The sequence below is a fragment of the Python bivittatus genome, unplaced genomic scaffold, assembly GCF_059951505.1.
Source record: "Python bivittatus isolate LINGU-HERP-01145 unplaced genomic scaffold, Pbiv_v1 ctg000220_np1212, whole genome shotgun sequence".
NCBI classification, from domain to species: Eukaryota; Metazoa; Chordata; class Lepidosauria; order Squamata; family Pythonidae; genus Python; species Python bivittatus.
This window is the reverse complement of record NW_028277048.1, coordinates 16,699,809-16,716,947: the sequence shown is the minus strand read 5'-3', so window position 1 is coordinate 16,716,947 and position 17,139 is coordinate 16,699,809. Positions and strand designations below refer to the sequence as shown.

At 41.3% G+C, this 17,139-nt stretch overlaps 1 protein-coding gene across 2 annotated transcripts in view; it reads left to right on the top strand.

Annotated features, from left to right (window-relative positions):
* Positions 1–16,026, top strand: part of ESPL1 (extra spindle pole bodies like 1, separase) — a 45,855-nt gene extending 29,829 nt beyond the window's left edge. For both annotated transcript variants that reach the window (XM_025164507.2, XM_088137989.1), the window contains 14 exons: positions 126–1,273; positions 3,923–4,331; positions 5,294–5,449; positions 6,770–6,983; positions 7,748–7,935; positions 8,794–8,921; positions 9,006–9,128; positions 9,792–9,947; positions 10,258–10,431; positions 10,778–10,882; positions 11,868–11,983; positions 12,155–12,238; positions 14,282–14,440; positions 15,504–16,026. In XM_025164507.2, coding sequence (XP_025020275.2) covers positions 126–1,273; positions 3,923–4,331; positions 5,294–5,449; positions 6,770–6,983; positions 7,748–7,935; positions 8,794–8,921; positions 9,006–9,128; positions 9,792–9,947; positions 10,258–10,431; positions 10,778–10,882; positions 11,868–11,983; positions 12,155–12,238; positions 14,282–14,440; positions 15,504–15,705 — 3,362 coding nt within the window. In that variant the 3' untranslated portion in view covers positions 15,706–16,026. The remainder of the gene's footprint in view (positions 1–125; positions 1,274–3,922; positions 4,332–5,293; positions 5,450–6,769; positions 6,984–7,747; positions 7,936–8,793; positions 8,922–9,005; positions 9,129–9,791; positions 9,948–10,257; positions 10,432–10,777; positions 10,883–11,867; positions 11,984–12,154; positions 12,239–14,281; positions 14,441–15,503) is intronic.
* Positions 16,027–17,139: the final 1,113 nt, after the last annotated feature.

Below are 17,139 nucleotides of genomic sequence, written 5' to 3'. Positions count from 1 at the left end.
GGACCAGTTGATTATGAACCATTAGAAATGTATTTAACAATATTATAGTTTGTAGGTTTTTCATTTGGCTAAGTTCATTGCAAGGGGAAGAAATTGCCAAATGAGCCTCTCTCTCTTGTTGCTAGTGTTTGAAACCAAAGAAGGAAAAGGAGAAGTGAGAATCAAGCCCAAGAAAGGAGGCCCTAAGGGCAAGAAGTCCCAAAGCCTGTGCTTGGAGCCTTCTGAGGAAGAGCAGTCTTTCTTGAGAGAAGCCTGCCTTGAATTCATTGACACAGTCCCTGGACAGAAGACTCTAACTACTTCACCAGTACTGAGGCCAAAGTTGAAGAAACAGCCCAGCTTCTTGAGCCACTCAGATATGTGCTGCTGTTTGCTGTGTTCTGATGTGGTCCTCTCCACCATCTGCCTCCGCTGGCTGGTCATCTCTGCAGATGGAGAGCTGACATTTGGGAACAGAGTGGAAGGGTTGCATCTCCTTGAGGCCATTCTGCAACGGTGCACCACTGTGGCTCAGCGCATCTCCCACATGGTAGCATGTGTATCTCAGTGGGAAAACAAGAAAGTTATTGCTCCATGTCAGTCAACAGTTGGGCTCCTTGATGGCCTGATGGCCCATATCTACGTGCTTCTGACAAAACAAAGCATGAATAGCAGTAGGCCAGGAAAGAAACTCTGGCAGCTTCTGGAGAAGGGTTTGACCTTTCTTTCCTCCAAGGGGCCTCAACTGCTTGAACTTGAATACCGCAGGGCCCAGCTACTACTTGCCAGAGCTGTGGCTGTGATTTCTGTTCTCACCTCCAGACAAGACAATTGCACAGAAAATATGCTGTCTAGTACCTGGTCCTGGAAATCCCCATTGCCTCTCATTGGAGACCAAGAAATCAAGCCAGGAACAACAGTAGAAGAGACCTTCAATACAGTTCATGCACTGTCCCTGACAAGCAAAACAAAGAAGCAGCCAGGACCTGCCTCAAAACTGAAGTCTAAGAGACTAAGGACCAAACCACACCCTGCAATCAACCCAAATGACCCCTTTGCCCTGGCTGACTCAGATTCGGACACTCCTCCCATTGTTCTTAGGCCCCCTGTTGAATCCTTCTGTACCCCAGCACAAAAATCCCTTCCAGTCTCCAAGACAAGCCTGTTCTTAACTGCCAAGTCCACCATCACCCACAAGGCTCCATTTGTGGTTTTTGAGGAATCCTCTCCGAAACTGAACACTGAACTTCCAAAGGCTCCCAAAGTAACCAGGAGAATGAAATCCCGGATTAAGGTAACTTGATTAACTTAAGGGGTGGGGTACCATGCAATTAAAAAAGGTTTGACATTGCAAATGAATAAACAGGTAGTTCTAATAAAACGAAGGATATTTTGCTTAGATGCTGCATATATATGTATTGATTGAAGCTTGTTTTAGAAGCATTTTTTCCCATATGAAGATGAAAAAGGAATTTCTACCTCATGCAAGTACAGATCATATAAGTTCCTCTTGCAGGTTGGCTTCATGAAATATATTTACTAATTGCAAATGCATTAGATCTGTAATCAATATGTTCCTTGTGAGTTACCTATGGCCATTGATATATTGGTGGTCTCAAGCCCCCCAAGAGTCTTAGCCAATGGTTGGGCAGGATGAGAGTTACATTATTATTATTAGATTTTTATCCCAACATTCATTTATTTATTTATTTTTATTTTTTATGTATGTATGTATGTCAACTCAAGGCTGCAAACATACTGTCTAATACTCCTGCCTCCTGTTTTCCCAACAACCATCACCCTATAAGGTGGTTTGGATTGAGAGAGAGTGACTGGACCAAAGTCCCTCAGCCGGCTTTCATGCTTAAGGTAGGCCTAGAACTCACAGTCTTGTAGTTTCTAGGCCGGCACCTAAACCATTATGCAAAACTGGTTCTCTATTCCAAAACAAAAACTAAAACAGGTTCCCTTACCTGGATTAGGAAACATGATTATTATATGGTAGATCTATAGCCTCAAAAAAAAAAAAGCCCACAATTGAAGAAGTTTACATCAGCATTCTTTACTTCTGCATGTTCGTTGTAATTGGTTACTTCCACCATTTGATGGTATATAACTTGAAATGCGTACAAACCTTTCTTTACTTGGTTTCTAAACTTTTAAAATACAGGTAGCCTTGCTTAATCCTAAGTGAGACCAGAATTTCCATTGCTAAGCGATGCGGTCATTTGGTGAAACATCATGTGACCACACTGCTTAGTGATGGCAGTTTTGGTAGTTCTGGTTGCAGTTGTTAGGCCACATGCTTCTGCCCTGCAGTGCTCATCTCCGCTTCAACTGCCCCCAGCTGACCTTCGCCGTCTTCTTCCACCTGCTGCTGGCGAGGCATACCTGGCCTGGCCTGGCCCTTCACAAAGCCTTCCCAAAGCCTTGCCTCAAGAAGGGCACGCACAGCTTTGGGAAGGCCTCATGCCACCAGCAGCTGCCTCATGAAGGGCCAGGCCAGGCACACCTTGCCAGCAGTAGGCGGAAGAAGACGGCAAAGGTCAGCTGGGGGTGGCAGCAGAGTGTAGGGCAGCCCAAAGGGGAGAGATGGTGGGGAGATAGGTGGGGGTGAGTTGAAGCACATGCTGCGGTCATAAATGCAGGTGGGCTGCCAAGGGCCCAAATTTTGATCACGTGATCATGGGGGGGCTGCAACAGCTGTAACTTTGAGGACCAGTCATAAATACCTTTCATTCAGTGCTACTGTAACTTCGAACAGTCCCTGAATGAATGGTCATTAAGCAAAGACTACCTGTATTGCCTTACAGAGGATGCCTTTTTAGTTTGATGAAAAACCATTTTTTTATATATAAATGCACGTGTGCACACACACATACTACATTCATAACACTTCCATGAATAAATACTGCAGTCCAGGTATTTAGTGAATGTAACAATTGCTTTACTTAATGAGACTATATTCTGTTTATCATCTGGCTTCTTGCCCTCAGTAGCAGTCATTCTCTTGCCTTTTCAAGTTGACAAGGAAGGTTACAGCTGGCTTTTGAGCAGGTGATAGTGAGACTACTGCTTCTGCACATGGGGGTTTCATTGAGATGTCATAGCTAAAAGCTTTTTAAAAAGGAAAAGAGGCTTAAGCACACATTCATAGAAAGATCCATGACTATTTTTCTGTTAATGTGCTGTACTCCAGCTTACATGAGATAATTATGTATTGTGTAGGTACTTTTTTCTTGAATTTACTGTACTGAGAATTAATTTCCATAGGGTCATGATCTGAATACCAGTATTATAAGGGAAATTAATGTATCTGTTCTTCCAACACTTTTTAATACCATTGTTTGCAATTTTTCTCCAGATTGGTGACATGGACTGACCATGTTACTTTGGGGTAATAGTTGTAGTCTGACACATCTGGAGGAAATAAAATAAGGCATTTCCCCCCCAACTTCTTTAATTATCCCTTATCAAAACTAAAATAACCACAAGATTTTATAGTGAAGATAACACAACACCTTAGATACATCAATTTTCATCTTTTAACTCTATGATAGTATAGCTTTTTTCCTGCTTGAGCAGTATCAACCATGCTGATATAATAATCTAAGAGCAGCCTTATTGGATTAGAACCATGGCCTAGCCCAGCGTGGTAACAGGGTTTTTCAAAGTAGTCAGTCAGACATCTCTAAGAAGCAGACACAGAACTTGAAAGCAAGACCTTTCTCCTGGTTGGATATTCTGCCTATTGTTACTCTGAACTACATTGCCTTTAGATTTGAAGGCAATTTAATAATGTTGTAGCTTGATCCTCAATTGTCTGGCCTCCTTACAAATGTCCAGTCTCCCAACACCAGTTCTTGTGTTAGCCAGTTCTCTTCCCAAAAGACTATTGTAAAGGATGAAGTGAGGAGAAATCCCATGTCTTTGTCATCCCCAGATTCCCTTCAGCGATGACAGTGACATTGAAGGACTTCCAGAAACAATGCCAGAATCCCAGTTCTGTGTTGATAAAGAACCAATGACTGCTACTCGCAGGACAGGGCAGAGGACAGCAACTAGTAAAAAACCATCTAAGCTGAGCCTTGCTAAAATGGAGAGGTGCAGTGCTAGCTCTTCACAGGAGTGCTCCAAAATGGCAAAGCCCCAGCTTGGGAGGCCAAGCACTAGGAGAGGCGCTAGACAAGGAAAACAAGACATCCAGAAAGTTTCTAACAAGAAGAGAATTCAGAGAGCCCAAGAAGATCAAGGAGAAGGAGAAGAAGAGAAAGAGATTCTAAGGACAAACGAGAGTTCAGAAGACAATATTGAAGTCTTGAGAGGTTCTGATGAGGAAAAAGCTATTAAAGGTAGGCTTGGTCACTTGGAGAGCAATGTTGTGAAAATAGCAAGCAAAAACTAAGGGCTGAGCAGACTGACTTTTGCTATTCATATTAGCGAAAGTGCAAAATGTTGAGGCAGAAATGCAGCTAGCTGAGAAATGGAGCTGAGATTGTGGGTACATAAATAAGCACCGTTTGAACTGAGGAACTGGAGGATACAAGGTTTCTGTCAGTCTCTTCTTCTCCCCATCTGCTTTGTTCCTTCCTTCCTTCCCTCCCTTTCTTTGTCCCATGCTTTGAAGCACAGCACACCCTGGACTCCAATGGATGTGGAGGTCTGTTAAATGCAAACTCTTAAGGTACTTGGAAAAACTTCAGGGCAAAGAGGAAGGAAAGGAGTCAATAGAAAAATCTGTTGAAGTGGAATTATAATGTACATCCAAAATTTATCTTTGGAAGGCTGATTTCTGATCCCAACTCCCTGCTTACCTCAGATAAACCTCTTGCCTTCCCGGTACAACAGTTATGGTAGCCAAGTGAGAAAGGAAATATTCAGGCCTTGCTTCTCTAAAGCTTTATATTTCTACCTGGCATTTTTAAAACTGATATTTTATGAGGCTCGGCATTGTCATCTCTGTCTACTGGGATTACATCATGAGGGTAGCTGAATATTTCAACTTACCTGAACAGAAGCCTCCTTACTTTCAAGTATATGACTGGATTTGCAGCTGTAACAAGTCAGTTTTAGTCCACATAGATGATACACAGTAAATTGCTAAATCAACCTTTTCTAGATGGTTGCTGTCCAGATATGCTAGACTTCAGCATCCCTGCCTTAATACTTGAAGGCATCAAAAGGTTGAGTTTTCAGGTTTTGTGGAATTGCAGCTAAGGCACAGATTATCATCATAGCCCTCAAAGGCAATATTTGACATCTGGCTTAGACAAGCTGGAGGTGTTTTGCTGTTTTGTTTCTTTATTCTCTGCAGGAAGTCGAAGGCAACCGAGCACAGAAGAAGATCAAGAGGTCCTCCGGAGAGATGTTAGCACTGTCTTACAAGGAGCATTTTCAGCTACAGAGAAGAAAGCTTTGGAGGATCCCTTCAACCTGCATGCACTTGCCTCCTCACTGGATGCACCTGCTGGTAAAGAGCCATTCAAATCTGTTTTCTCTCAACTCTTCCTTTAAAAATTATAGGATTGTTGGAAAGGTTTACTTAAACCAAGGCTTCCACAATATAGTATGACAACCTTTTCAGCTCTTCTTTTAGCAGAGAAGTTTGAATTCTGATATATTTGTGGATCATTTATTTTTAAATTTCGATCCTGGCTTTCACTGCTACAGTTGATCAAATTTAGTCTATTGCCTGTGTTTCTTTTCTAGTCTAGTGCCCTTACATGTACTCTTCTGATGACCCCCTAACCATTGGTTGTTCTGGTTATGGCTGATAAGATGAGGAACTGAGAGCATCATTGGAGGGCACTGGGCTGGGGAAGGCTGAGTTAGAGTATCAGCAATACTGTGTGCAATTCTCCCACCGTTACTTGCTTCACCCAGAAGTTTCCCCAAGCATTAATCCACAGATTTCACCCTATGCTTGCAAAGCTAATGACTCAGAATTCTTAGATTACTAACAAATTATCTGACTTCTTGGTACTAGTAATATTGAGTCATAATAAGCATTTTTATAGTATTTTCTGGGTGTCAAAAGTATTTATCTATAGTTTATAGGTCTGTAAGATTTCAGTATTGTTCCTTACATTATAGATAGGAGAATTGAAGCAAAAAGAGATGACTTATTTAAGTCTACCCAGTTCAGCCTTACATTTAACAACTTGCCTGGTTAGCAAAGGGCATTAGAAATTTAATGAAAGCCACATGGCTAGGGAAGTTCCCATGATAGCAGTAGGCAAACCAGCTGAGGAGTGATTAATCATTCCACATGGTTTTCATGCTAGCGGGAGAAAAAGTAAAATTTGTTTCCCCGTGACAAACACAGGAATCAGGTAGGCTACTTGAAAGAAAGTAGGTGTTTAAAATTTGCTGAAAAGCTAGTTGCTTGGCTGCAGAGAAAGTGCTTTGTGAATTTAAAACTGGGAGATGAAAAATCATATCAATACTGTCTTGAGCGTCTAGAAGGATGCGTAGACATGAGTGTAGACATAACATGAAACTTTGTGTAATAAGAACTTATTTCTGAATACATTCTGGTTGGTGTAGTCCAGATGTGTTGGCCTTCAGCTCCTACCATGCTAACATCGAATTATGACAGTTGAATTCCCATACATTTGGAGAGGGAACCATGTTACAGAAGTTGGGTAAATAGAATAGTACTGCAAATTCAAAAGGGGAATTAACTAACACTGTTAGGATATAAAATAAACTGACTAATCTGAACATAACTGCATTCTGCTTTTCACTGAATTTCAAGGTTTTTTTTCTTCCGTAATTTGCAACGTTACAGACATCTTGTCCATGGACTCAGTCTATGACTCCCTGCAAGCTGCTTTCCAGTCAATTGCCCATTATCCTCTGGGTGCCCTCTACAGCCATCTCTGTCAACTCATGGCACTGTGTATTGGGAACCGGGACCCCATTGCTACTGCCTATCTGGTTTCTGAGTCAGTCTCTATCACTCTTCGTCATCAGAAGATGACCATGATTCACAAGAAACTCAAGTAAGCTCATAGTGGTGAAGGGGAAAATGGGGACATGCTATCTATCAATTTGACGAGTATGGCAAGTGCAAGAATGTAAAAAACAACACCAAACAACCTTGTCCTTATGCACTGGCATGGTGAATATGGATCTGAACAAGGCTCCTGATTGGAAGGAGATAGTCCCAGAGTAGGAGCTCACGAAGATGCTTATCAGACAGCCTCTTTCAAAGGCAGGATTTTGCTATGATTTTACACCAAATGGAAAAGTGATTGCATCAGATGCAGCAGAACTGCCTATTCCTGTGAAGCTCATGAAAAGTAGGCCAGGTCAGATCTGTAAATCATGCAGAGATACAGTTGGCAGCCTTTCTTTGGGTATATACTTGAAGCTCCTATGAAGCTTGAATACCACTTGTTTCGCATCTCTGCTTTAGATGAACATTTAATGAACTGGCAGCTTGCAAAATTTCATGGTCTACTATTCAGAACAAAACTTCCACAGTTGAAACTGTGGACGAAATATTTAATACCTCATTAAATAAGCCCATTGGAGCTGGATGGTTAATAAATTCAAATAAATAAAAAAAATACCAACCAGGTTCATCAAAGTATACTTATTTTTAGGACTAACATGAAATCTTAGAACTGACTTTAAGATTTTTGTCTTTATCAGTAGGTCAGATCTACAGAAGGGAGTACATCTAAAAGCATATTCCTGCAATTAAAGCAGACGTGTATTTTAAGAATGTCTTAATAACCTTACTGTTATACTTCCTCCTTAGCAAAATGAAAAAAACATCAGTGGCCAGTACTTCCAAGCAATTGGAGGCACTTACCCTGCAAGAAGGAAAAACAGATTCTCGGCTTCAGCACCTCTTTGAACTTCAGAACCTCTTTGAATTCAGTTGCCCCAACTCAACAGGGTTGGAAACTAAGACATTCAGAGAAGCACTGCAACAAATCCCCCCTGGTATGTGATTGATTCTGATATGTAAGATGGAGTCATATTTTGATTGTAGTTGGCAAGTATCACCATTCTGAAAAGGAAAACAGTTCTCAGACATTAAAGAAGGCTTCTCAGGGATGTGCACTAGTATTGTGTGCGTGTGCGTGTGCACGCGTGCCTTCCAGTCAGCCTTGACTCGTGGCAACTGCCTGGTCAGGTCCCTGCAGTTTTCTTGGCAAGGTTTTTCAGAAGTGGCTTGCCCTTGCCTCCTCCCTAGGGCTGAGAGAGGGACTGGCCCAAGGTCACCTAACTGGCTTCCATCCCTAAGGCAGAATTAGAACTCACGGCCCCCCAGTTTCTAGCCTGGTGCCTTCATCACTACACCAAACTGGCTTTTGTGCATTAGTACTACCATGGCACAACAAATGTTCAGTTTTGTTGGTGTGGTACAGGGATGGGACGCTGAGATATTGCATATATTGTCTAAAGACACCTCTCATTATCTGTCATCGTTGGCAGTGCTGATTGGAGCTACTGAGATTTGCAGTTCAGCAACAACGACTGCACCACTTGTTAGGAATTGGAAAAGGACTAGGTGATATAGAGTTAGGTGAGCCAAGTTCTGTCCTGCCCATTTTTTCTCAACCGTTTATGGACATTTTCTTATTGCTCTAGCTTTTTGGGACTAAAAAATACAGGGTTTAAGGAGGAGAGTGATGAGCGGAGATGATGGCTAGAAGGCCTAGTTCAAGATATTGGGCTACAGTTTTGCCTGTGTTATGCTTTGGCAAAGAAAGACTTGTTTTAACCATAATATGGTTTCCTCATTACATTTTCTCCCTTAAATAAGTAAACTGGAATCTTTTGCTGTCTCCTTCCTAGGGGTCACAGTGTGCATAATGACTCTGGTGAGCATCCAGCCAGGGGCTGTTGGAGACATCCTCTTGTTGACAAGGTTAGAGAAAGGCGCCACCCCTGTGAACATCCAGATACAGACCCTGCATGCCAAAGTAAGAACAGTGAGAAGGAGGACTTCAAATGGTAACTTTCTGGACATGGGACATGTTCTGCCTCATAATGCCCGTTTTTTTCAGGTATCCTTAAGTGCAGTTCTAAGTGAACTCGAAGCCATCCTGCAAAAACAAAAAGAGATCTCAAATTTCACAGAGAAGGAAGACTGGTGGACTGGTCGGATTGCACTGGACAAAAGAATGATGGTGAGGTCTGCTATCCCGCAGCACGTAGTTCTTTTTAGACGAAGGGCCTTTAAGTGTTGCACTGGAGGCCATGCTACAAAAGTAGGCTAAAACAGAAGCTACATTTGATTTAAGGTCTATTTAACTAAAATTAATTCAATTTAGTATACTTGTTCTGCATATACTAAACTATTTTCCTCCTTCAGTCAAATTAAAATTTGCTGTTCGGTGTCATATTGGTGGCTTCATCTCTGCTCTGTAGTTTGCAAGGAATATAATGCTAACCTTTATGTTCGTGATCCTCTGGACATAGGTTGTGCTGACTGGTGATGATGAGATTGATAATCTAAGCACATGTAAAGGGAGCTACATTGGACATAGTTGGGCTACTTACAAGCTTCAACCTTTCTGAGTTGGCATCAACAATAAGTATGAGAAGAGGAGGTCAGGAGTGTCAGGATTTCTTGCTGTCTTGACTGTGCGATCACATCTGATTCCTTCATGCTGTGTTCTTCCCTGTTCTTCCCCCTCCCCTATGCTACCTATACACATGTAGTGCACCCCTACAGCTTTCTGCCTTTGGGGGGAGTCAGAATCAGGTCAAAGGGCAGCTCTTCCAAATTATACTGCTGTTGTGCTGCTTGCCCTCCCATGTTGGAAGGACTCTTCTGCTTCACTCCACAGGCTTTGGTGGATTCTCTGGAGACACATGTGCTGAGCTGCTGGAAGAGCGCACTACTACCAGCCTGTGTGAATGACAGCTTGGTGGAGGAAGCCTCCCATCTTCTAATACATCTCAGGGAATGTGGTTGTGAAGAGGTAGATCTAGCATTGCTCAAGGTGAGGAGTTGGGCAGACTTTGGCCATGGAAGGTGTAGCTAGCCAGGTACATACTGGCTTCATGGGGTGATCCCTTTTTTCAAATATGTACCAATAAAATGATTTTACAAATGAATATGAGTGTGTGTGTGTGTGTGTATTCTGTCTGCACACCTTCAGAATTTTAATAAGCCTGCAGTATTTTCTGTCTCAACTGAGAAATCAGCAGTGTTTTTAATTCCAATTGCCTTTTTGTTTTCTACTGCTGTTTTCTGTTCATCATATCAGACAGCCCTGGACATGGGAATTTCTTTTTTTTTTTTTTTTTCAGGTCATACTGACTGGATCCCATCTATTAACTCCACAACATGTGGAGCACTTGGTACGGGGGCTTCATCCAGCAAAACCTGAGAGAGCCCTGAGCCTTCTACAGGAGACAGTGGACAAACTGAAATCATATACTGCCCAGGCATCAAGTGGCCACCTGGTCCTTGTGCTGGATAAAGTGAGTAGAAGATGGTGCCATACTATTTTACAGCAGGGATGAGCAAAGGGCAACCTCAGGGCTGCATCCTTGTATTGTGCAAGAGGCTGCTACCTGGATAGTCTTCCCATGGAAACATGTAAAAAGGTTCATCATGAAATATTCTGATCTCCTAAGTGTGCCAGGACTGGCCCAACAACATACCATATTGTTGACTTGCTTCATCCAAGGGATGGATGGATGGATGGATGGATGGATGGATGGATGGATGGATGGATGAATGATTAAATTTGTATGCTGCCCATCTCCCCCAGTGGGAGGAGATGTTTCATGGAGGGGGAACTGAACTCTTGATCCTTCTTTGCAGCACCTCCAGAAGCTTCCCTGGGAAAACATACCATGCTTAAGAAATCAGTCAGTAACCCGGTTACCATCTCTGCACTTTCTGCTTAGCTACTCACTTACAAAAAAGGTGAGGTATCTGTACCTTTCTAGGAGGAAAGAGAGCTTGATTCAGACGTTCTTTTGCATCACCCTTTCTTGATGCACTTAATAGTGACTTTAAACTGTAATAACTAAATAACAGTTCTTTTGCATCTCTGATTTCTGCCTTGTTATTGAAGTCCAGAAGGAAAAGGAGTGCTTAACAAATGCTAGGATACACTATTTCACAAGACTCTGTGGACCTTTTTAGGAGATAGTATTCATTTCCTTGCTTCCTCTGTGGCATGAAGATTGACTCACTTAAACTGGACAGTGCGATTAGCATCAAAGCCTCCGTCTCTGATTTGTATGGATTAGGGATTAGTTCCGATGGATGAACAAAAATTGATTGAGAGTCACCTAGTTCTGATTCTGTCTTGAGCTAAGAGAGCTAGCATAATTTCTGCAACTCAATTTGTTGACTTGAGTAAGTCAGTTTGCAGACTGAAATGGATTAATGTAGGCTGCTGTTAGTCACAAAAAGGAACAATAAACTTTCCATGAAAGTGATATATTGCTAACAAGAAGCCACAAGTTTTTTTTAAAGAATTTATATGCAACGTTTCCCCAAAACAGTTACAATAACAATTAAACAGACTTTTAAAAGACTGAACAATATTAAGGGAAACTAAGGAAGACCAAGTAAAGTTATCTAAAATATAGCAGTATTAGGCTTGGTGTACGGCAGATAAGAGGTCATTCCAAAGCAGAGGTATACTTTGGGGAAGACCTGCCTCCATGTCATCACCAAGAAGCAATTTGCTAGCCAGAGTATGAAGAACACAGTGGCCTTCCCTGAAGTTCATTAGTGCTTTTAGGGCTGATAATAGAAGACACACACAAAGTCACACACTTGCTTCTCAAGGACCTTGGATACATCGAGAGAGAGTCCTCACATGCTAAAATCAGTGTCTGATTTCATGGTGCTTTCTCCCCCATCTAATGAAGCAACTATTCTGATCTCCCTCAAACAGTATCAGGAAGAGACTATCCTCAACCATGGTGTCAATAACAGCAGCACCTTCTATGTTCTGAACCCACACAAAAACCTTCCTGGCACAGAGAAGATGTTCAAAGAATGGTTTCAAAGGTAGGTATCTGTACTTGTGTACATCACACAGATTTTGGATCCTTCAGGGAAGGCAGAGCATCACATAATCTGTCACCAGGCTTCCCTTTGAATAAAGGGGGCTTGCCAGGTTGACACAACTAAACTCACTCCAACTGATACTTTCTTTTTTCTCTGCTTACTACTTGATAGTGAGCCTGGATGGACAGGAGTGGTGGGACAGGTTCCCAGTACAGACCAAGTACCATTGGCCCTTGAAGAACGTGATCTCTATATGTGAGTACATGACTGAGCTTCATATTCTACATAGTGCTAGCAAAAAGTTTGAATGCTTGGATGAATTGCAAATAGACAACTTGCATACTGGAAGCTATTGAAGCAGAAAGGAAGTGGATTCTGAGTCTGACTTATCAGCTGCTCTGGGAGAATATATTTTTCTTGGTTATGCTCTTAATTGCAGATGTTCTTGATTTTAAAAAAATAGATACAGTACATCTCAGTAGCTACAGAGGATCATTAGAGAAGCACTAGTCATAGTCTGAAGTATGTGACCAGAGGAACAGAGAAAGCAGAAAAACAGAAAAGTAAAAAGCGCTCAGGAATAAAACATTTTTCTCTGAATGTATTAAACACTGTTTTCTGTTCCTTAAGTCTTGACATATTTAAAATCCAGAAAATAATTATGCAAAATCAAAATATCCCAAAGAAGTAGTAACTTCAGCCTTATGGGGAAGGAAAAGAGCTCCCCTGCCATAACTATATTTTGGGCTACTTACAGTGCTGGAAATTCCTTGATTTCCTCCCCCCACACTTCCCTCCACCATTCTGGAAAGCCAAGAACATTTATTAGTGTCTTTTATGCCCCTGTGTTAAATAACAAGATAACCCACAAGCTTATCCTGAAGCGTATAGTCCAAACCTAGCCTTTCACAAAAATCACACTACCTGGGAGTCTAGATTAATCTTCAAGGAAAAGGGAACTGTGGGCACAGGCAGAGAATAGCAGGTCAGTTCCTCCTGCAAGAACACATTTAAGTGATGTGTTCAATTCAGCTGGGAGGTTTAGGCTTATTGTAGCCAATTTCTGAATGAAGGGAGAAGTTCTCTTAGCAGACCTAGTTCTTTTGCCAGTGGCAAGGCGAGAATGCCAGAGGGAAAGAGGAGTCTCCTTGGGTGGTTAGCGAAGCAGGTGGTAACCCTGCTGCTTCTTTAAAGCACACACACACACATACACACACACACTCTCTCACCCTTAGTGAAATATAACCACCAGAAGATATGAAGTACCGTCAAAAATATAACAGTGCTAATAAAATCAGAAGAGAATATACAGAGTAGTGATTAAATGCGTGACATGTGAAGAAATTAAAAATATATCCATGAAATGCTAATACTGTATAGAAGTAGCTCAAACATTTAACCTATTACTAAATCTAGTCATATAGACCATCTATTGTTCATCTTCCCAGTTTTGATACAATATCTTATTTCAGTGCAAATATATTTATATAATATACTTAGATTCTTAGTATTCTATTATTTAGGTACCTAGAGTATTGACTATAGATAAGAGAAAGAAAAAGTCGATATTCTATCAGTATTAATTACAGTTTTGAATATTAATATTACAAGCGTGATTATTTGACTTTTTCTTCAGAATTAAATATAGCATTGGAAATGAAATGAGAAAATGAAGAAAGAACACACATCAAAGTATTTATTTTATAATAGAGGTTTCGGTCTTAAGCTAAATTACTTGATATCAGAGTTTCCATGTGTAGAGTATGAGTGTATATATGTGTGTTTATACATATTAATAAAGGAAAATGAATGAACCAACCCCGCTGTTTTGATTTGCTGGAACCTAGCCTCTTGCTCCCTTTTGCCATGGTCAACTTGAGCAAAAGAGGGAATACAGGTAGTCCCCGGGTTAAGAATGCCTGGTTTACAGATGACCCATAATTAAGAACGGAGCCTATTGTAGCAAAATTTGAGTTAAATACACAATGATTCGAGTTAATTACACAACCTTACTTATACAGTATTATACAATAACACTGTCCCAGCTTACATACAAATTCAACTTAAGGACAAACCTTGGGAACGGAACTCATTCTTAAACTGGGGACTGCCTGTACAGCCTTCTGATGATGTGATTGAGTGGGCCAGCATTTTAGAGGACTTCCTGTTTTCAGTTTCTAGTAAAGGTGCATTATTTAGCGTTCAGATCTGCAACTGAATAGGAAACGGAGGCTGTTGAGAAGTTGCCTAATGGGAATCTGCCTTCGTTTTTGAGGTGTCTATTTTTTCTTCTTTTAGCTATGCTGGTCACGGTGCAGGTGCACGCTTTGTGGATTCCATCTTAAAAATGGATTGCAAGGCTGTGGCTCTTCTTTTTGGCTGCAGCAGTGCTGCTCTAGCAGTACAGGGCAACCTGGAGGGAACTGGTGCTATCCTCAAGTTCATCATGGCAGGATGGTAAGTTGCTAAAACCTTTGCTAGCTCAGCTTGGTATTTGGCCTGAATCATAGGCCCTAAATCCTGAGATACTGGCTTCCAAACTATGATGGGGAGAAAACAGAGTATATACATGAAGCCACTACTTGGGAAATCTTTGTTATCCCAAGGCTGCAGGAGCAAGGAGACATCATTCAACATTGTTCACCAGGGCCAAAACATATTGCAATTATGATTGTGAGTGAGGATCTGGTAAAGATCTCCCACTTATTTTTCACTCTAGATGACAAATACATGGGCATCCCCACAGCAGAATTCTCTCCCTGGATCCTGTGGTACCTCAAAGGAGGAGATGGGAGGTGCAGAGCTATGCTGAGACTATCCTTTGCCTTCTTCCCCAAATAGCTGCCTGAGTTTGAATATAATTCCAAATTTAACCCTGAAAATTTTCACACCATTGGCAAAGGATATTTTGGGTTTGTTTGTTCCTGGAATGCCTTATTTTATTCCTTATCTGTGGCTGAACAGGAATTTCTCTTAGTCAAATGAGCATCGCAATCCCTGAAAGTATGCCTGTAGGTATGTGTGTAAGAAAGACTCGGTGTCTGGTGCAAACGTTCTTGTGGTTTCTCCAGCAAGCATTTTTTGCAAGGCAAATAGTGTTTATACTGTCATTCTGTATGCACAATTGGACTCTTGCATGGATTGTACCTTTTCAAAAAAAAAAAGCATAAGCTTGAGGGTCTTTTGATACCATTTGGGTCTATATTCTTTTTCTTCAATCTTTGCAACTCCCAAAGTACAGGGTTTTTATCCCTATTATTAGAAACAAATCCACAAATAGGATTTGAGGACAGTATAACATATTTTAAAAATCCCAGTGCCATGATGAGACAAGTTAGGGTTCAGTTGCTGCAAATGAGAACAGTGTCATCAAATGACAGCTTATGAAATGCTTGATGCAGGCCTAGGTATTACTCAAGCAAACATTTTGCTCTGTTTTGCCTACCAGTTGACATATCCAGGATTCTGTTATAAACATGACTTGTGGTCACCTGCTTCTTTCCCCTCCCTTGTTTTCCAGTCCCCTAGTGCTGGGTAATCTCTGGGATGTGACAGATCGAGATATTGATCGCTACATGCAGGCGCTTCTGAACAACTGGCTCAAGGCAGGGTCTGGAGCCCCTTTGCTGCAGTATGTCATTGAATCCCGTCAGGCTCCCAGGCTCAGATACATGATTGGAGCTGCTCCCATTGCATATGGCTTACCAGTATTCCTGAAGTAGAAAACTTAACAAAAGCATGGGATCTGGCTTACCACGGGAAAAAATTGAAGGGGGTTGAATGAATGTATTCTTAAGTTTTGAACTGCCTTAAGTATAAACTGCCTTTAACTGCATTTAAGGGGAAAGGATAAACATTTGACCTATGCATGTATGTTTGGTCACCGTCTGCCATGCCTTTTTATTGTAGAAGGCCTACATCGCCCTTATAGAGGAATCTACGTAAGCTGCTATCTTTTGGGATATGTATCACATTTGTACAGAGTAAATTTACAACAATTATTGTAAGTTATTCTTAAATCTATTTGTATTTTAATGTTTCAAAACCTCAATAAAGGTTAAAAGCAAATAAATTCTGTATATGGATGCAGCCAATCCTGAACATGGGATATGGGGTATGTTCTAGTCTTGACTGAGGAGCTGACTTGACTAGGCTTAGGTGACTGAGCTCTGAAGTTAGTGTGGGAATAGGTAACAGTCCTGCCAGACTTTGTATTACAACTCTCAGCAGCCCCAGCCAGTATAGCCATTCATTAGGGATGCTTGGGAAGCCATGTAATTTATTTGTATTCTACTAGACAGCTTATACACCCTTCCTTGGAGTTTTATTTATAGTTCTACCCTTTATTATAGCCTTTTTTACATTATCAGTTATATCAGATAAGAGTTTGGGGGGGCATATACTTGAAAGTGGCTGCTAATAAATGAGTTGGTAAAAAGGTGCACAGCTGCATTAATATGTACAGATTCTATGTTTTCTTTTGGTATTTCTTTTGGCACAGAAATTTCCTTTTTAAGTGCTGACTAAGCAAGGTCTTGAGTGTATGAGCAGCAGACCAGAGCTGGAGAAATTATTTCGTGTAATATGGGAAATTAACTCCTACCTGTTTGTTCTCCAGATCCCTGACTCCATGTCAGAGCCTCTGAAGTAAGTTTCCAGAGGCTCTGACATGGAGTATGGTTTATTTCAAGTTTCATAATTTGCTTAAAAATTGAGCAACCTTGATCGGTATGAAGTCCTCAGTTTTTGCACTGGGATCCTCTTGCTTTTGATCTTATGTAACCTTCATGTCCAGGGATGTCAGTAGATGTAATCTCTGTGCATAGGCAGGTAGAGAGAGACAAGCCCTCCCAACCATCAGAAGTTCAAATCCAAATAAATTGCTTTCCTGAATGATTATTTCTTCTACAGCTCCTCAGATCTAAGAAGGGGATATTCAGTCAGGATGTCAGATGGCGCTGCATTCATTTTTAGTAAAAAACTAAATATTTTGTTGATCAGTACTTGAAAGGCACAGGTTACTTTCTGAAGCAATCTTGACCTTTATTACCCGGTCTGGTGTGCCCCAGTAAGCTACACTGGATCAGATAAGTTACTTGGTTGACCAGGAGAACAGGAGTTGCCAGTACAGCACATCTGGAGGAGACTACAGGGGA